The sequence below is a fragment of the Phoca vitulina genome, unplaced genomic scaffold (assembly GCF_004348235.1).
Source record: "Phoca vitulina isolate PV1807 unplaced genomic scaffold, GSC_HSeal_1.0 scaffold6, whole genome shotgun sequence".
Lineage (NCBI taxonomy): Eukaryota > Metazoa > Chordata > Mammalia > Carnivora > Phocidae > Phoca > Phoca vitulina.
This window is the reverse complement of record NW_022589709.1, coordinates 39,534,038-39,555,374: the sequence shown is the minus strand read 5'-3', so window position 1 is coordinate 39,555,374 and position 21,337 is coordinate 39,534,038. Positions and strand designations below refer to the sequence as shown.

Sequence of the window (21,337 nt, the reverse complement as noted above, 5' to 3'; positions counted from 1 at the left end):
TGCTTTTAGATAGTGCTATGACATTTGTCAGAGTGATAGCCAAACATAATTTTTCTTTTTTTATTGGCTAAGTCACATGTATTGCAGGTATCCTTGACTTACTCCATTATTAGCATTCCTCATGCTTGCCTTGGGAAGGACTAGGGTGGCTGCCTTGGGTTCTGTGCTTGGCGGTGGAAGTGATCCACTTGGATCGCCATTCCACTTGGTGGTGGTAAAGTTGTGGAATGCCAAATCTGAGGAATTTTATGTTATATATATGGGTACATTTTTGTGGGCGCACACACACACACACACACACACACAAAAGCACACTCACATATATAGCACCCCTACCTGACCCCTACCCTGATTGAATTTTCCTACCATCTATCTAGGGATGGCTCTGACTTTCAGGTTTACCATTACCTGGGTTCTGGTCTATCCCTGAAACCTTCTCTAAGACTCTCATAACTTAGATTTGATTTAAAGTGGGTTGGGGTTCAGATCAGAAAAGTGGAGAATTGTTTTTGTTATCGAAGTCTCATGTCAAAATATGGTATTCGCAACTTCCTTTGTTTGTATATTTGATTCTATAAATTGGCAGAGCAGCTCATTTTTCAAGATGGTTCTGATTTTCTGTATTTTTTTATTAGTACACTGTTTCTTTCTAAAAACTGAAAAACTAAAAACGTTTAGAGAGTGGATTGCTTTTATTCATTATCTGCTGTCAATTTACCATTTCATATTTTTCCCTTGAGGGAAATTAGTTTTGAGGGAAAGTTTTGGGCTCTGTGAACCTGCATTCTTCCCCTCTGGGAAACAGAAAGGGTGGAAATTTCCCTCAGCTCTCTTTCTCTTTGTCCCATCCATAGCCCAGACTACACCCACTCCCTCAGGGTGACTCTTAATTTTTTTGTCTTCCTTAAGTATCCTATTTTGCTCACTAGTCGTTAACCCTGACCATTGCTAGTCAAATTAGCAGAATGGCTAGTGAGGAAAATATCTTCCATTTTTCAAGATGGGTTGTGTTAAAAAGCAAAGAACAAAGAAAATACCTTTTTAGGGGCTTAAAAAGAACAGCATATCTACCATTAAGTATTCATTTATATTCTTTATTTGAAAAAAACTTTATCATTATCTACAATGATCCTTTTATTTTCTATATTTGAAATGTACTGCACTTAAATAAAACTACCAAATATAATTTGTTTCAGAATTATTATAATAGCAGCCATTTATTTAGCTCATACAATGGAGAGACACTAATCCTCTCCACAAACTTGCAAAATATGGAAGCCCTAGCTTCATTTCACTTGAGGAAATTGAGGTCAGAGAGGTTAAGTAACTTGCCCAAGGTCACCCAGAACTATGATTTGAGTATCTCATTCTATTTCTACTGCATATATCGTATTGGTTAGAAACATTTCTTGTTCTTATTTATATTATTATTTTCTTATTTTTGCCTCCATCACTTTAGGATGAATTTTTTGTAATTTTCTAGTTTTAATTATAAAAGCTTATCTTTCAGTTTATATTGTGGTATTTCGTTAATTCCTTTTTTTGGAGAAACTCTGATGGAAAATTAGTATTTAGCCAACATGTTCTATGTTTTTCATTATTCTTTGGCTTTTAAAATATCCTTTTATTAAGACAAATCATAGGTTAGGGATATTTTGGGGGTGGGAACAGTTTTGCAGATAAATTTGATTAGCAAAAACTAATAAAAAATAGTTATATCTAAAATTATTTTTATGCTTAATGAGAAGACATGTTCAGTCTTCTGTTTTAATGTCATTTAATAGTTGGCTTCTCTATGCAGAATACATATATTCATATAATAACATGTGCATCCACTAACTGAAAAGCTTACATAATTTGTTAGCATATATTTCAGGAGAAATTTTTTTTTTTTTATAAGGTATATATTCCCTTACATCGGGATGGAACCGATGGCCAGGCTACTGTCTATTGGAGTTTGAAGCCCTCTGGCTTTAATTCAAAATCAGTGACCCTGGACGATATAGGTCCCTTTAATGGCTCTGTTGTGTTTTTATCTGGGCAAAGTGACACAACAATCAACATTACAGTCAAAGCTGATGACACACCGGAAATGAATGAGACAGTAACACTTTCTCTAGACAGGTAATAACCCGTTTAGGTTATGTTTATTTAATAGCATTTATATATGTTTGAGTTCTCTGAAATAATTTTGGTTTTTTGTTTCAATTCTTTCCTCCATATAAAGTAAAGAGAAAAAACTAAATAGATAACATTTTGCTGGGCTTCTGACTTTTCTGTTTTTTGTTGATAGCTCTGGTTAGACTGAATATTGTGACATAGTGAAATTTTACCCTGCTATTCATTATGAGGAAACATTACACAGAGAATTATTGGAAGGTATCAGATATAACATTAAGCATAGCTAATAAATTGCTATATTAAAAAAGTAGGCAGCAACAAATCTAAAATGTTAGGTTAAGCAAACAGCTCTGCCTGCTTCATTTTCAACAGGGGAGAGGATTAGAGCTTTTTTTGAGTGAGTAAAAAGAAAGCATTAATCTTCATATAATGAATTCTCTTTTTAACATAGAATTTGAACACTAAATAATACATATTTTTCAGAGAATCAAAAATACAAATTTAAGAGGTCTTTTTCAGTAATAATAAGGATTTACTTAACACTTCTCAGTGGATAATTTATATTAGGAAAATATTACAGTCTCTCAGAGAGATTTTTTTTCAGTAATTCAGAAAATCACCAAAAGTGAAACAAAGTTCTTTGTTTAACTGATGTCAGTTAATTAAAAAAAAAAATCAAAACCAAGCTTATCTGCTACAATTTTCTATATTAAAATTGATACATATTAGAGAAGGTTAGTGTGGCTGGGGGGCTTTGCAAAATTCATATTTTATAAACAATAAAAATCACAGATAAATTCAATTGGCATTATATTATACTATATTAATCAGGACTGAAATAGTAATAATTATTTTATGGAACCCCTTATCCTCTCTATATTTTACCATTAGGTTTTTCTTTGTAGGTATTTTGTATAAACACCTTCTGGAAACCTGATGAGTAGCTGTTCTTTATTTTTATGTCAAGGAAAAATACAGAATGTAGGGAAAAAATGACTTATGCTTTTAATATGTATTTCACATTAAATCTTAAGGAAAGGTATTTCAAATTATTTTAAAAAGTCAGTGAAATGTAATGTAAATGAAAATTGAAAATTATCATTTTTTCACTTATGTCCTTTTTTCTTTTAGTTAGGTTTGAGTACTTATTAAATCAATGGGCAGTCTTCAAAAAAAAAGAAAGAAAGAAAAAGAAAATGAACAACATTTATAAACCGAAGATAAAGCAATTCATAGAAACTCTTAGCTGAGTTTCTGCTTTGGCTAAGTGTTTAAAGAATGGCTTAAATTTCACCTTTGAAAGTTTACTAAATATTTTTTATATTCTTTCAAAACAGTCATTTTTTAACTTGATCATATGAACATTTAAATTAATTAAATATAATTTTTAAGTATTTATTTCTCTCTCTCTCCTATGGGCAAAAACAGTACACAAGAAAGTACAAATCATAGGCTAGAGTATTTCAAAAATTATTGGTTACTCTCTTTTCAAATACAGGAAATTCATTCAATTTTATATTTATGTTATATTTATATCTAATTCAATTAGTAATAGTGTTTACTTATATTATTTAAATTGTGCATGAGTAAGAATGAGCAAATAACATTTGAGTGTTCTAAGACATATTTAATTAAATAAATGAGAATAACATCTACGATTTAAAATTACATATTTTATCTAAACCTCCTCTCGATTTTGCAAATTTTTAACAAAACTAAAATGAAAGAATGATTGGTAGTAAGTGTTACTACAATGTTATGATATAATGCAACAAAAATAATTAACACTTTATTGTGGTACATTATAGTTTCTCTAAAGTCAAATTCAAATTCAAATTTTCTATATTTAGTACAGATAAGAGTTGCTCTAGAGTTAAACAGTTTATGATGCTTTCAGTATACCAGTTAAAAATATTTTACTGTTTAGTTTTCCCCAAATCAGAAAAAATTTCACTATGCCAGTTTATTTCAGAAAAATTACCATATATGTGGTGTATAACCCCATATTTATAGTGTCGTTTGACCTTAAAAATGAAGCCCTATGGTGAGCGCTGTGAATTGTGTAAGACTGTTGAATTGCAGACCTGTACCTCTGAAACAAATCATACATTATATGTTAAAAAAAGAAGATAGTAGGAAGGGAAAAATGAAGGGGGGATATCGGAGGGCAAGACGAACCATGAGAGACTATGGACTCTGAGAAACAAACTGAGGGTTCTAGAGGGGATAGGGGTGGGAGGATGGGTTAGCCTGGTGATGGGTACTAAAGAGGGCACGTATTGAATGGAGCACTGGGTGTTATACGCAAACAATGAATCATGGAACACTACATCAAAAACTAATGATGTAATGTATGGTGATTAACATAACACAATAAAATAAAATAAAATAAAATAAAAAATGAAGCCCTAGGGTCATGCATGTTGACATGTGTTTTTCAAGACTGTTTGAAAATACATTACATTGGGGATTTGGAAAAGTATTTAGATTTCCTGTTATGAAGTTCTATGTAAGTAATATTTGTCAAAGTTAAAAGATAAAATGCTATCTTATGGCTTCTTTGATTATATTTCTATGCAAATGATGAAAGGTATGTATTTCTTTGCTTCTAAAGTTTTTTATTTTTTCAAAGAATAACTGGCTTTAGATCTGAGGATGAAGATTTTTGTTTTATTAAAAACCTCATTAAAGCTACTAAGTAATTATAACTCAAGCTGCCTGAGATTTGCTCAGCTGCTGTGGCTTGTGAGCATGCACAGTGCTTGGCAGGCCCCGGCTCCTTGGAGCAGGCCTGGAAAGGAATGTCTTCAGTGGGTGTTGACATGCTGGCTGGCCATGGGGTCGTCTTCCCTAAGTGGAAACTGCTGAACCTCTTGCTAGCATTCATCAATAGCAGAGAATCCACTGTGCAGAAGTGAACATTACTAGCTTGTGGGGGAAAAAATGAAAAGCTTTCTTTCACTTTATTTTTACTCTGTCGTTCAAATTTCTAGCAGTATGAGTGATTTTGGCAAACCGTGTCTCTGTCTCCTTTTCCCCCTCCCACACTTCTTTCTGTGTTGACAGGGTAGAAACCGAAAGGTTTGTCGTGTATTTTGGGTAAGTGTACAAAACAATGCCTTGTTTTTGGTTATTCAACCTTTTGCTTTCCAAGCCGTTGTTTTGGACAAGGCTGCAGTTCTGCATGACCACAGGTCTTGAGAAATTTTGCTTGATGGCTGTGCATGCTTTGTGTGTAGTTTCATTTTCTAATGGTAAGGGGAGTGTGTATGAAATATGGATGTATTTACTATGAAAATCACATGACCGCATTAACAGTATCACAAATAACTGTCCTATTATTTGGGCTGTCTCTTCTGCAGACACAAGAATGCTAGGTTTTGGTTGTCAGATTTCCAAAAGCTAGAGAAGGATGATAATTCTGATTTTCCATTACATAGGAAGTGAGCTGTCTTTTCTACATATTAATTGTGGCTTCATTGTAATTTTGAGGTCTGATCATGAATACTGTTTGGTTCAACAGAAAGTCGCATTTGGGAAGGTTTAGAGCAGATTGCAGGATTGAGAATTCTCAAAGAGAATGCTGGCTTTTAAACTCCCAGAGCCCTGTGTCCCAGTCCCTTTGATCATTCGAATTATACACTGAGCATAAAAACCAGAAATATAAAAAAAAATCTTGTTTTAAATATGTTCTTTTGAGAGATGTATAGAAATTGCCTAAGAAGTCATGCATCTCAGATCCATTCTGTTCCATGATTTTTTGTGTATGTTCTATATTTTCTTTTAATAACAAAAAATAAATTAAAACTGAGGTGAATAGAATCATATGGTCACAAAATATTTCTAAAATCTAATCATAATTTCGTTTATTTTTGATCGCTGTGGCTTGCTTTAGTCCATGCAGTTATCCAACTTTTATTTAGTTAGTATAATCTTATGTCATGATTTTTTTTTTTAATTCAAGTGCACATAAAGGTAAAACAAATTTATTTAAATATATTTTCTAACTACATGTTAAAATTAAATTTTCCTAAAACTGTAAAAATATCTGTAGATTTTATACTTTATAAAAATATATTTACAGCCTTTGGTTACTTATTTTATGGTGTACTTAGACAATATTTTTGGTGTATTTTTGGAGTACTTAGGCAATATTTAATTTCAGTCAAATATGAAAGATATAATGAATTCAGAAATAGAAGTTCTTCTGTAAATATTATGAGTAAAAGTATTTTCATCTTAAATAATTTTAGTACACTTAAATTCAGTTTAAGTTTTAACTGATAATAACCTTCATATTCATTATCTGGAAGTGTTGTAAATATTGTAAATAAGTCTGCAAAATTCAGTGTTAAGATTATAGGTGGCAGGTCCCTTTTCTTCCTTCTGACTTCTCCAGGGTCAATGTAGAAAATCAAGTGCTAAAATCTGGATATACTAGCCGTGACCTAATTATTTTGGAAAATGATGATCCTGGGGGAATTTTTGAATTTTCTCCTACATCCAGAGGACCCTATGTTATAAAAGTAAGTATGAAAGAAACTTCAATCTATTCTGTACTCACAACTTCAGAAGAACAATCTTGAAGAATTTGAACTTTCATGGATTTTTTTTTTTTTTTTTTTTTAAGGAAGGGGACTCTGTAGAGCTCCACATCACCCGATCCAGGGGTGCTCTGGTGAAGCAGTTTCTACACTACCGAGTAGAGCCGAGAGATAGCAATGAGTTCTACGGAAACACAGGGGTGCTAGAATTTAAACCTGGGGAGCGGGAGATTGTAATCACATTGCTAACAAGATTGGATGGGATACCAGAGGTACGGGATTTTCTTTCTTGTGCTTTTGTGGAAAGCTGATAATATCTAGTATATTATGAATATAGATATTTTGAACATTGACAAGGAGATACAGGAGCAGAAGTGAGCAAGAAAGGACTGAGAGGCTACTTACGTTTGCAAAAGAAAAAAAAAACACAAGCTTAAAAAACAAAGTAAGATTCATTCAACTTTGAATTACGTATGTTTGTCCTACAGAAAGAAATGCCAAACTACCTGAAATGTGTGTGATCAGTTTTCATCTTCTTTAAGCTTTGTTTATGTTTAACTTTATTTTATGTCACCTGTTTGAACTTTTAATGATATGGGTTTGAACTGAAGTTTTTCTGTAAAATCACTTTTTAAAAAAAATAAATTTAAGTTTTGTATTAGTGGAACCACATATTATTCCATTGTGTTTGCACACCAATACATAGGTAGCTTTTCAATTAATTTTATTTTATTTACTCTTATTAGTTTAAATGGCTAGATCATCGGTGGTAAGGTCCAGTCTTCTTGCTATGTTAGTATAGTATCATGATTTATCTTTTCCTTTTTTGGATAATGTATACTTTCATATATGATGTCTCCCTTAATTGGTAGGAGAGTGTTAAACAATTTTTTAGGAATAATATCAGCTCTTTTGTTTTTTTCAGTGAGTGGGATGTTTCTGGAAAATAGTATTAATATTCTTCAATAGATATATTTTTATTTGCTTTGAAATTTCAACTTTATATTTTTCCTAATTTGACATGTTCATTTTAGTTGGATGAACACTATTGGGTGGTCCTCAGCAGCCATGGTGAACGGGAAAGCAAGTTGGGAAGTGCTACGGTTGTCAACATAACGATTCTAAAAAATGATGATCCTCATGGGATTATAGAATTTGTCTCTGATGATCTAATTGTTATGATAAATGAAAGTAAAGGAGACGATACCTATAGTGGTAATTTATTCTGCTTCTTATATTCTAGTACTGTTTACTGAAGAGGAAATTAATCATTTTTTAGTTTATTTCTTTAGCAAATTGTTATTTTTAGTTGTCCATCTGCCTTAAAAATTACATATAGTACAGATATTAGTATTTAAAAAATCATATTTAAGATTGCTATTTTTATTTCTTATATCGGTATTGTGGTGATAACTGATAATTTCAGTTATATTTTGATTTCAATTAACCATATGTGGTAGAATTCAAACACTGAAGAATGAGATGAGTCAAATAGGAAAGACTTAAAAAATGAGAATTACTGCTAGGGAGCTATTACAGTGGCCTGAAATGAGAAGGAGCTTATTTTTAGAACAGTGTCTGTCTAGGTAAGAAAATTACTTTTGAGTGTGCAACTTCCTCTAGCTGGTTTCAGCAAAAATCCTTGTAGAACTTTGTCATAAGTGTGTCTAATTAATCACCATTCTGTTCCCTCTGCAGAATGATTTTTAAAACCCCAAACTGATAGAAAAGATCAAGTCCATTTATTTTATAAATTTTATACCTACAGAAAGAACACTAGATTACATTTAGTTACATACCTTGAGGCTATCTAAGCAAATGATTGACTTTTATTAAAAAGAGGTCTTATTTTTACTTTCGTTTTTTGAGCAGTTTCTTTACTCATTGTTTTAAAATTGTTAAATGTATATTCATACATATTATACACATTTGTATTTCACAGCTATTTATGATGTAATAAGAAATCGAGGCACCTTTGGTGATGTTAGTGTATCATGGGTGGTTAGTCCAGACTTTACACAAGATGTATTTCCTGTCCAAGGGACTATTTTCTTTGGAGATCAGGAATTTTCAAAAAATATCACCATTTACTCCCTTCCAGATGAGGTAAATGTTGCATATGTAACTCTTTGTTGTCATTGCTTAATAACTTTTTTATTTAATAATTAAACATCTGGCAGTATATTTTGTCATGAAAATATGTGATAAAGAATGCAGGTATGATAATGTTTGAATAGAAGCCAAGAGAGGAATATTTTTGGTTTCCCTGGAGCCATCTTCAACTCTTATAACTCACAGTTGCCAGTGACACTGCGTAGGTGTTAAGTATCAGGGATTCAAGTTGAGGTTAAGTCCTCAGCTAGAACTTTGGCCCTTTGAAGCCAATGGTACCATCTACCAAGTATGCTATTGGTGCATTCCCAGAATGAGGACAATCACCAGATGGATCATGGATCCAGGGTGGTGCTCATCTCACTGGTGATGAAGAGAAAGAACTAGGAACAATGGGAGTGGACCTTTCTGAGAGGAGCTGTGTTTAAATGGTCCCGGAAGCCTGTCTCCTTTCCCTTGGGCTTGTTCCTTGAGATACAAAATTCCAGCACTCTTCCATTTTAGGATATGGAGAATACCAGCTTACATGGATGGAATGAAAGGGAAACAGTGTCCACCTAGAGATTTATAGAGGCTCAGAGATGGTGGGGAATCTCATCTTGGTAGGACATGGGATTGAGGTCTTTATGGGTGAAACCCTCGGTAAGGGTTGTAAGAGACCTTTGAGAGCTAGCTGAGCTTTTGTTACTATTATGACCTCTGGTCTAAATGGATCGAAAAGTTATTTTTCTGTTTTTTTTTTCTTGTAAACAGCATATATCCCATCTTCTTAACAAAAATAATGTGACCTATGTAGTATTTATATTTTTAGCTTATATAAGGCAAAATATCTCTATTTTCATTAAATTTTATGAGTCAGAATGAAGTGGCTTTTTGGATGACATGCACATTATAATGTTTTTTGGGGTCTGAGTCCTATTTGAAACAGAAATGGTGATGAACATTAGTCCTGTCATTAATAGAGCTACTTTTTAAAAAGATAAAAAATAATTTAGGTATATCTAATGGAATTATTTGTACAAATCACCTAACATAAAACATGTGTCATATTTTCCAAAAGATTCCAGAGGAAATGGAGGAATTTACCATTACTCTGCTTAATGCCACTGGAGGAGTTAAACTAGGAAATAAAACTACTGCAACTCTGAGGATTAGAAGAAATGATGACCCCATTTATTTTGCAGGTGGTATTCCTATCTTTTTTGAGTGAGTTTACATCTTTTTAAAGAGTAGATAGGTATGTTTTCAATAACTTTTATAACTGAACATTTTCAATAAAGCACAATTGAAGCTTGTTTAAATATGATTTCATGATTTGTTTGGACGATCATTATTCAATCTGTTTGATGTTTTAAGAAATGTTTCCAAAGGTCTTCTGAAGGAAAAAGAAAATAAAACAAGTACTGTTTTGTTAGCTTTGTTCTCCCTCTGCCTTCAAATTCCAAGGTATTTCTTTTGCGTTTGTGCAAGAAGGGATACGCTTCCACAAAATTTCTGCCAGTACACGACCTAGCCAGTTCAGGGTTTGGGTACCGTACCTAACGGATGCTCATTAACTTAATAACTCATCTTTATTGAACATGTAAATTAAGGCTTCCCCATTTCTGCATTTTAATTCTCTCTTTATAACTCCGTTTTGCCACCTGAGACATTTCTTAGTTTTTACTTTATTTTAATTCCACTATAGTTAGTATACAGTGTTATATTAGTTTCTGGTATACAATTTAATGATTCAACACTTCCATATGTCACCCGGTGCACTCCTTAATATCCTTACCTATTTCACCCATCCTCCTCCCCTCACTTCCCCTCTGCTAACCATCAGTTTGTTCTCTCTAGGTGACATTTTTTAGTTTTATTTGTGAGCTTAATTGGTATCTAATTCTTTCTTTTTTTAAAAGATTTTATTTACTTTTTTATTTGACAGAGAGGGAGAGAGAGTGAACACAAGCAGGGGGGAGCAGGCTCCCCGCTGAGCAGGGAGCTCAGTGAGGGGCTCGATCCCAGGACCCTGGGATCATGACCTGAGCTGAGGAGAGATGCTTAACTGACTGAGCCACCCAGGTGCCCCAGTGTCTAATTCTTTATTAAGCCCTTTTTACAAGCTGTTCAATTTACAATTGCAGGAATCTTTTAAAGCTCTTGAATTTTATAGATTCATATTCTTAACCTTCAGTTAACATATACGTAATGAATTAGTCCTGTGTTCAGCCTTCTAACTGCTGTGGAAAAATAAAATATAAGGTATCTGGGCTTATTCTCAAGGAAGTTACAATCTAAATTTGGAAATGAGGTGTATGAAACAGTAGACCAAGGATTTCAGATAGTATCTAATTTTACTGACATATTAGGAGTTGAAGACAATGGATTCTGTAGGAATTAAGACAAGGGGAAGGTTATTGACTAGAAATCATCAGAGGAGTCTTCATGTAGGAGTTGGCACCAGAGCTGAATCTTTAAGCAGAGACACAATGGAGGGTATTTCTTGTGTGGGCAGGAAGAAACATAAAGTGGTGTGAAAATATGTAGATGGAATCAGAAAAGCTCACGTGTTCCTTCTTTTCTTCATCAATATTTCAGAACCTCATGTGGTGAGAGTTCAGGAAGGTGAGACTGCTAACTTCACAGTTCTCAGAAATGGATCTGTTGATGTTGCCTGCACCGTCCAATATGCTACCATGGACGGGAAGGCTACCGCAAGAGATGGAGACTTTGTTCCCATTGAAAAAGGAGAAGCACTTGTTTTTGCGGTTGGAAGTCGAAAGCAGAGGATATCTGTATTCATTAATGAAGATGATATCCCAGAAACAGATGAGCCCTTTTATATAATCCTCTTTAATTCAACGGGTAAATAAATTATATTTTTATGGCAGACTTGTTTCAGTGCTTTTATCAAGATGACCTTAAGTGCTTAACTGTCATTGATGACTGTTCAAGAGCAGAATTCCTTATTTTATTGCTTTCTTGAGGGAAAGAGTGAAGAATATGTATGTTGAATCTTCATGTACCTGGTATAATCTGTGGCATTATTTTTAATCTTTTTTTCACAATGTAGCACACGGAGAAAAGTATGATATTACATAAGGAATAGAAATCTTCTAGCTAAAGCTTCCCTGAGCCTTGTTTAGTAATTCAAGAGCTAGGGTATCAGTATTTTGTAAGCCCTTACTCTTCTAGCGTGGTACTGGACATACTGGCTGGGAAGCTGGGTTCTGGAAATGGCTGAACACAGCCGGCTGTTTGATAATTCTCCGGAGCCGTAGCCATGATGCATGATAATTTGCAAGGAGGAAAAGATAGGCTCTTCCTTCTTCTCTGTACTATAAATGAAGTAGGATGTTTGGATCCCAGTATTTGGGTTCTGAGACTATTTTGACCCAACTTTTAGCAAATTGGAGGGGCTTAACTTGTTTTTATATTTATTCTCTTAAGTGTACAAGGAGCTATTTTTTTCTGAACCTTTTGAGAATAAGTTGAAGACAGAATACCCTATCACCTCTGAATACGTTAGTGCCTTTTCCCTACAGAGACATTCTCTTACATAACCACAGTATAATTGTTAATATCAGGAAGTTAACATTAATACAGTCACTGCTTGAGACCCCCCTTCAGATTGCTCCCGTTGTCCCAATAATGTCCTTTCTAGCAAAATCATGCTTGGATTTAGTTGTCATGTCTCTTTAATCTCTTCAATTTGGAGTAGTTCCCCAGTCTTTCCTTATGACCTTTATAATAATACAGAAATCAGAGGCTAGTTATTTTGTAGAACATTCCCCATTTTGGGTCTCTTTGATACTTCCCTGTTATTATTAGTTTCATGTTTTGCATTGTTGACGGGAATTTCATAGAAGCGATTCTCTCTTCTTACCATCTCTTCAGTTGACACGTGATTTTGTTTTGTCCCTTTACAGCAATGTTTACTTTGACCACAATTTAGGTGGTGATTGCCAGCCTTCTCCACTGTACTTTTTTTTTGAAACGAATAAATATTTTGTGGGGGAGATGCATTATGTAAATATCCTGTAACTCATCAAACTTTCATCCTTTATCAGTATGGACTCGTGGTTTCTATTTAATGCAGGGGGTTGTATTTCACTATCATCATTGGTTTTGGTGGTCAAATTTTCCCAGATTTGGCTAGTGGTAGCCTGTTTGAGATGACTTTTCTATTTTTATGACATGTCCCTATTATTCTGTGAGTATTTTCTTACTTCTGGCACAGCAAGCTGTTCCAAACTCACACTTTTCCTGTCACAACCCTGAAAGTAGTCATTTTCCCAAGAAGCTCTGATTCCCTTTAATGAAGAATGTTATTTAGAAACCAGAATCTGGGCACTAGGTGGGCTTATTGTTTCTGAGCTTATGCTCCTTCTAGGCCTTTTTAATATACAGAGATTGGGAATATTTTTATGCAGGTATGTATTTCCGTATACATACACATACACTTTTACATCTGCAGTTCTGTATCCCACTATATATATTGAAAACCCTTAGTTCACAACAGTATTTCCATTTCTGCCTGTTATTACAGAGTTTGTTCTAGTTTTCTTTTTTTCCGTGTTTGTCCCTCTGTTCTCGAAGCGTGTGAAATTCAGCCCCTCTTATTTTTATTTTTTAAAGATTTTATTTATTTATTTGATAGAGAGAGAGACAGTGAGAGAGGGAACACAAGCAGGGGGAGTGGGAGAGGGAGAAGAAGGCTTCCCGCCGAGCAGGGAGCCCGATGTGGGGCTCCATCCCAGGACCCTGAGATCATGACCTGAGCCGAAGGCAGATGCTTAACGACTGAGCCACCCAGGCGCCACCCCTCTTATTTTAATATATTTACTTCTTTGACTGATTCCCCCTGGACCCACTTTCCCATTGCATCTTTTACCCTCCTTCCACAATGAAGTTGCCTTTCTTACCCCACTAGGGTTCTGGCTTCCTGCTTTAGGATCTCCCCAGCTCCATGTGGATGCCTTCCCATTCCACTTGGACTCCAACATCCTACGCTAAGGTTTTCTCCTGTGGAGATGCCCTCCTTACCCCACCTGGTGCTGGGTCACTGTCGTGCCACAGCAGTCCACCCTCACTATGAATGCCTGCCTTGTGCTTTACCTTGTACCTTGTGGACTGAAATATTCAGAAAGAGGAAGAGGAAAAGTAAGAGATCACTTAATTTTTGTTTGTGCTGTATTTCTCCACCATTTTTCCTATCTTTATCTCTCTTCAGTTGTCTCTCTCTTCCTATTTCCTTCTTCTCTTTCTCATTTCTCATAAGACTTAGTAAGAAAATTAAAAAAGTAAAAACTGAAAACTATTATCTTATGAGGAAAAATTTAACTTTGTATAATAATGTCCACAAAAGAAATTTCGCAGTTGCAGAAAAACCCACAACTAGTCAGGCCTTACTTAGATGAAAAACATTTTGATGAATTCAGTCATTGTCCTAAAATTTAAATGAAAGAAATTGCTACAGGTAAAAATAGTTTTGGTGATGTAAAAGTGAAAAACAAAGTTTTTCTGTCATGTATAGAAAGTGGATGAAGAAATGCCATTGTCTTAATACAGTTTACTGTAGGAATAAGTTCTTGATTCCATTTATTACTTTGATGTCATTCTGGGGATAATTATTGTGTCCCAAACATCTCTGAGGTCAAAATGTCACTGGGCTTAAACTCTTACCAGGAACAAAATGTCACTATGATTAAAATAGTGGATCGGAACATCCAAATCTCTTATAAAGAGAATGGAAAATCACTGTGCAAGGAGAAGTTTGGCATTTATTGTGTAAAATGCATCATTGGGGAAATATATATTTGATATTGGAAGAGAGAGGGATGGAGAGAGAGGTGTCACTGGATGGCTGGCCTGAGGTATACTGCCACTGCATTTGTCTTCAGTATTTTTCCAGATGTGGTGACATCTGAGGATCTAATGACTTTAGCTATGAAGACTTGGATGACATAATTTGTGCTTTTACATCCCTTCTTTGTTCTTTCTCTTCCACTTTTCTCTCCTCTTTCATGATGTCAAAACATCGAGGGCCTGAGGGGATCAATGGTGGGAGGGCTGGATGAGCAACATCTCCAACATGACCTAGTGCTGGCAGTGGATATCTGTGCCTGATAGTTACTGTCCACAGTGTATGTCCTCAGATTGAATTATTGGATCAAAAGATGTGGCCATCCTCAGAGCCCTTGTTAAATATTGTCCGTTCTCCCTGTGGAGAGACAGAATGAGTTTTTAGTACCACCTGTGATATGTTGCATGACAAATGCACATGATAGAACCCTGATAAAATTAGATTTTGTTATTTTTTTTTCTTTGATTTTATGATATATTTTCAGTTTTTTATTATTCTATATTGTCAGCATTTTCTACACAATGATTTACTGTCCATTTTTTATGTTTTCCCCCCTCTTTTCATTGGCTAATTATCAAGTAAGTTTGAGTACATTGTTGTATATTTACATAAATTATTTTTAATACGCTGGTTTGCTACATATAATTTCTGATTCTATAATTTTAGTTTTAGGTGTTGCCCTCATCTAATTTTGAAAGTTTTATTTCTTTCAGTTCAGCTAACATTCATAAATAACTTTTGTGTACCAATTATGGAGCTCTACTCTGCTAGGGCATAGAATTGATTAAGAAGGATTTGTCCAAGGACCTTACAGTAAAGTGTTGGTGTGTGTGTGTGTACTAAATTAATGTGATAAAATTTATGATAGACTGACAAAGTGGGAAGTGCTATAGGAATGCAGTGGAGATGTTCTTACCTTAACTTTGGAATTCAAGGAAGAATTCCAGGAAGATATGTTGCTTGAGCTTGTCCTGAGGACTAACAAGTGTTGAATAAAGATGAGGAGGAATTTTGCTTGCATTGGGAACAGGAGGAACAAAGAGGAAGAGCTGTGGACCTCAGGGAAGTGATGAGAAGAGACCTGATGTTTTGGTAGTAACACACTCTGGTTGGAATTCGAGTAGAGGAATCCATTTCAGCACCATAAAGATTGCTTTGTTCTGTGCATGACTGGATCAAACTGCTGCCTGAAGACAGAGATTTAAAGGGAAATGGTCAAGCCAGTCATTCCAATTAATATCAACAGGAGTGTTTTTATGTTATAGGATAATCCTTTCATTATTTTTATGAAATGAATCTACCTCAAAACTTTGAAATTAGATAAAACTATGTTTTTGATTTCTAATTAAACGTTGAAGCAATATTCCTATTGTGAAGAAAAGTATCATGTATGTTTTTCAATGAAGTACGTCCTCTATAATTAAACATTTCCACAAAGACAAGTCACATTAAACTTATTTAGGCTTCTCTCTCCTTTATTTATGACCTTCAGTGAGGAAATGCTTGCTGAAATTTGAACTTCATTATAAACTTTTTCTTAATTTAAAATATGAATTTAACAGCAACTTAACTATTCTTTGTTATTTTGACTTTTTAATCTAGGTGATACAGTAGTATATCAATACAGAATAGCTACAGTGATCATTGAAGCTAATGATGACCCAAATGGCATTTTTTCTTTGGAGCCCATAGACAAAGCAGTAGAAGAAGGAAAGACTAATGCATTTTGGTAAGTGTATTTGGATAAGGTAAATTCAAAATTGGATAAAATAAAATAAAACCTTCAGTATGCACAAATTTGAAATATCATTAATATTTCAAAAATTTAGAATTGGTTAAGAATTGAGTAATTTCACTGGAGAGGGTATGTGCTATGGTGAGCGCTGTGAATTGTGTAAGACTGTTGAATCACAGACCTGTACCTCTGAAACAAATAATACATTATACGTTAAAAAAAAAAAGAAGATAGCAGGAAGGGAAGAATGAAGGGAGGGAAATCAGAGAGGGAGATGAACCATGAGAGACTATGGACTCTGAGAAACAAACTGAGGGTTCTGGGGGGGGGGGGGGGGGGATGGGTTACCCTGGTGATGGGTATTAAAGAGGGCACATACTGCATGGAGCACTGGGTGTTATACGCAAACAATGAACCATGGAACACTACATCAAAAACTAATGATGTAATGTATAGTGATTAACATAACATAAAAAAAAAGAATTGAGTAATTTCAAAGTTGGTAGTACAAATGAGTGGTAAACTTTGTTTATGCTGTTGCCACTTGTTAAAAAAAAACACTTTAGGGGCGTCTGGGTGACTCAGTTGGTTGGGCGTCTGCCTTCCACTCAGGTCATGATCCCAGAGTCCCAGGATGGAGTCCCGCATCAGGCTCCCTACTCAGCGGGGAGTCTGCTTCTCCCTCTGCCCTTCACCCGCTTGTGCTCTCTCTTGCTCTCTCTCTCTCAAATAAATAAATAAATAAAATCTTAAAAAAAACAACCACTTTAGGTGGTAAACAGAAATTATCATTCCTGTTCTCTTCACCCCAAATTCTGTCATCTGTCAGGATGGAGAGACTTGAGTTATCTGAGGTCTTCTGTAACTCTTATTTCAAATGATATGTGACTACCTTCAACCTGTCTTTTGCTTTTGAAAAACTTTTGCCAGTTCTCATCTAAATATTTTTCAGTTGGGTTTGGAATTTACCCTTCAGTTTGGACTTCTAAGACTGCTTCTCTTTGTTATTTAAAGTTCTACCTCATTCTCTTACCATGAGATTCATCACGGTTGCTCAATAAAGACTGGCTGGCTGGTTTATATTAAAGACAATAAATAGTAAAAGAATATTTCTGAGGTAACACTGAAAGCTGTCATTAGAGTAAAATTCACTTCTTATACATTTTTCATAAAAATTAATTTAATTTGTTATGTAGGATTTTGAGGCATCGAGGACACTTTGGCAATGTTTCTGTGGCTTGGCAACTGTTTCAGAATGATTCTGCTTTGCAGCCTGGACAAGAGTTCTATGAAACTTCAGGGATTGTTAACTTTATGGATGGAGAAGAAGCCAAACCAATAATTCTCCATGCTTTTCCAGATAAAATTCCTGAATTCAATGAATTTTATATTTTAAAGCTTGTAAACATATCAGGTGCTGTGTTTTTCTATCTCTTTTATTTCACTACTGAGATTTAATGTTTCACAAGTAAATAATTAGAGCTGTATAGAAAATGCAATTAATAAAGAAGTAAGTATATCTTGATTATCCAACTTTAAATGTCAAAAACACCGTTTTTGATAGAAGTGTTATTTTTAACATTCATTTTGTGGTTTTAGCTTGGTTAAGTTTTATGGATGGAGACTTACATTCATCCTCAAACTTGTAAATAGATTTTTCTCCACACCAAGTAGAGTATCTCCAACAAAATATTAATGGAAGTTAGAAAGTACAGTTTCATGAAAGCTGAAAGCTTGGTCTTTGTGCCATTTAAACAATTTAAACAATCAATTTTCCCATCACTTTTGGTTTTAAGCACAGGAAATAAAACTCTCTAGTTAATATCCTCTTTTCAGGCTTGATTGGTTATTAATGAAATTATTCTGAATCAAAATACCCCTGAAGATATGGTGAAAACCATATGGCAAAACAGTTGTTCCACTGATCAATGAATATATTATTTAACCAGAAGTTTGCTAGTCAAATTCCTTTTGTCTTCACTTTATACGATAAACTACTTCAAATTCTGATTTCTTATTCATTATAAATCATCTTATTACAGGTGGATCCCCAGGTCCTGGGGGCCAACTAGCAGGAACCAACCTCCAGGTGACTGTAATGATTCCATTCAATGATGATCCCTTTGGAGTGTTCATCTTGGATCCAGAGTGCTTAGAGAGAGAAGTTGCAGAAGATGTCCTCTCAGAAGATGATATGTCTTATATTACCAACTTTACCATTTTGAGGCAGCAGGGTGTGTTTGGTGATGTACGAGTAGGCTGGGAAATACTGTCCAGTGACTTCACTGATGGTTTGCCTCCAATGACAGATTTTTTGCTGGTTGGAATTTTCCCTAGCACTGTGCATTTACAACCACACATGCGGCATCACCACAGTGGAACAGATGCTTTGTACTTCAGTGGACTAGAGGGCGCATTTGGAACTGTTAATCCAAAATACCATCCTTCCAGGAATAACTCAGTTGCCAACTTTACATTTTCAGCTTGGGTAATGCCCAATGCCAATACAAATGGATTTGTTATAGCAAAGGATGATGGTAATGGAAGCATCTACTATGGGGTAAAAATTCAGACAAATGAATCCCATGTGACCCTTTCTCTTCATTACAAAACTTTGGGTTCCAATGCTACATATATTGCCAAGACAACAGTCACGAAGTATTTAGAAGAAAATGTTTGGCTTCATCTTCTAATTATCCTGGATGATGGTATAATTGAATTCTACCTTGATGGAAATGCAATGCCCAGAGGAATCAAGAGTCTGAAAGGAGAAGCCATAACTGATGGTGAGTGTTGTCTTTATAAATAGGATACTGAATTTCGAATTTTTAAAAATTTTGATTTCTTAAAAAAGCTAACAGATATTAAAAAATCTGCTTGTGTATTGGTTTAATTTCTTTAAATAAAACTTACGCCTACCAAGACCATAAGTTCTGTACTGAGTGTTGCAGAAATGAATCAGGCAGTGTCTGCCCTTGAGGTACCTAAAATAGGTTCTGGGAGAGAGATATGCAAAGAGATCACTTCAGTGTGTTGTAGGAAGAAAGAAAAAGATTATGAAGGAGGAATATTTATCCTTCCACTGGTAGGAGGAGGGATGGGGCATGATAATTCCATGTAGAAAAAAGAGCAGAGATGTAGAAATATGAAAGAGCATATTGTATTTGGGGAACTGATGCTTGGGAGGTCTTGTTGGAGGTGAAGGGTGGTGGGCATAAGGTTAAAGAGGAATCAAAAAAGAAAAATTACTCTTAAAAGCCCAGCAATTACGGGGGTTTATAGTATCAGTAGGTAAAGTGAATCCTATGGAGAGCTTTGAAGAAATAATCTTTGTTGTCTTTAAGCTGGATTACATGCTGTTTCTTTGAGAAATACATCTTTGTGCGTATTTAAACACAGATATTGGTTATCTTTGTTATAATCACCAATTCCTTCCCAGCCCCTCCATCTTAGGACGTGATTATTTTTTGCTTAGTAAGAAAGTAGAGCACAGCTTTTATGGTTATAGCTTAATAGAATATTTTTCTTCTGAACCTCCTGGACTGGATGTCTGGTTGTTATTTTTTGTTCCTAGTAGAAAAAAAAGATGGGCAAAGGAAACAACATGCACACACTACTGATTTCAACTGCAAGGATTATGTTTATAGCACTCTGTAGCATTAAATTAATCACCTTTTGATTGTGTGAATATGTTGATTCGTTTGGTGATGGCATGTTGGTAGGATGAGAGTTGGAAAGATTGGGGAAAGTGAGAGCTGGGTGTTTCTTTTCTCTGTTTAGCTTACTGCAAGGAACTTAGATTGTTTTTGTAATTTGTACCTTGGAAAGAAAAAATTTAAAGTATATATGTATTTAAAATTTATTGATGAAATATATGTTATATAGTGTAAAATATATGAAAGTGTACATATCACAAGTATACAGGTAGATCTCAGGTATACAGGTAGATCTCAGGTATACAGGTAGATCTCAGGTATACAGGTAGATCAGTTTTTAAAACTTTAAATTCATCAGTTTCAGCACCTGGGTAGCTAGCCCCAGATCACGAAACAGCATTCCAGAATCCCCCTGGCTCTTCTCCAGTCACTGACTCACCACCCTGCCCATCTCCTATTGCCATTTCTAAGAGCATAAGATTAGCTTCTCCTGTTTTTTACTTTGTGTAAATAGAATTGAGCAGTGTGTATACTTGAGTGCCTGGCCTCTTTTGCTCAGTATTGTTGATAATGTTTATCCATATTTTTGCCTGTTGTAGGTGTATTCCTCTTACTACTAAATAGCCCAGAACCACTGGAGAATGCGTGGGGGCCACTATGATAATAATGTGCAGGATACTTCTGACTACCCTGAAAGAACCACCTGGGTAGTGGGTAGTGACTTGTAAGCGCTGCTTTGGTGGATGATTTTGATAAAAAATATTGCTTGTACTTTTTTCCCAAAGCATTGCCAAGCTCTCATCATATGTAAATGTCTTGCTTGAGTTATTGGAGAGGGAATAAGTAAAGAAATAAGAACTGGTAAATTTTTGAAAAAGTTGTTATTGATAAAGAGTAATATAATTGGGTTGTATGTTGTGATTACTATGAAAAAGTCTGTATGACTTGCCTATGATACTGTTCCCGGGGAGGAATACTTCTTTTTCTACATCCATTGCATTAATTGTTTGGGTAAAGAGTTATATTTGGTCCATGAAAACTTTTGTTGAATTCTCACAGCTTTATTTAACTCAAGATGCATTTCTAACAGATTAAGCCTTGATGTTCTGGAAGAATAGTAATACAAGAGTTTAAAAAATTGTGACTGAATTGAATCATTCCATTCTTAGATGCACAAGGAAATTTTAAAATTTCCTGGAAGAAATGTCTATCTAAATATACACTCATACATACATGTATATACATATACACACATATATACACATGTACAGAATATCCTTAAGTACAAAATGTCTTAAATCCCAGCAATTACAGATTCATT

At 34.7% G+C, this 21,337-nt stretch overlaps 1 protein-coding gene across 1 annotated transcript in view; it reads left to right on the top strand.

The window, feature by feature from the left end:
• Positions 1-21,337, top strand: part of ADGRV1 (adhesion G protein-coupled receptor V1) — a 538,587-nt gene that overhangs the window by 79,291 nt on the left and 437,959 nt on the right. Inside the window, exons 10-19 of the mRNA XM_032403550.1 lie at positions 1,901-2,124; positions 6,521-6,647; positions 6,752-6,937; positions 7,700-7,880; positions 8,608-8,771; positions 9,838-9,961; positions 11,358-11,624; positions 16,228-16,354; positions 17,557-17,774; positions 18,403-19,146. Of these exons, the coding sequence (XP_032259441.1) occupies positions 1,901-2,124; positions 6,521-6,647; positions 6,752-6,937; positions 7,700-7,880; positions 8,608-8,771; positions 9,838-9,961; positions 11,358-11,624; positions 16,228-16,354; positions 17,557-17,774; positions 18,403-19,146 (2,362 nt within the window). The remainder of the gene's footprint in view (positions 1-1,900; positions 2,125-6,520; positions 6,648-6,751; positions 6,938-7,699; positions 7,881-8,607; positions 8,772-9,837; positions 9,962-11,357; positions 11,625-16,227; positions 16,355-17,556; positions 17,775-18,402; positions 19,147-21,337) is intronic.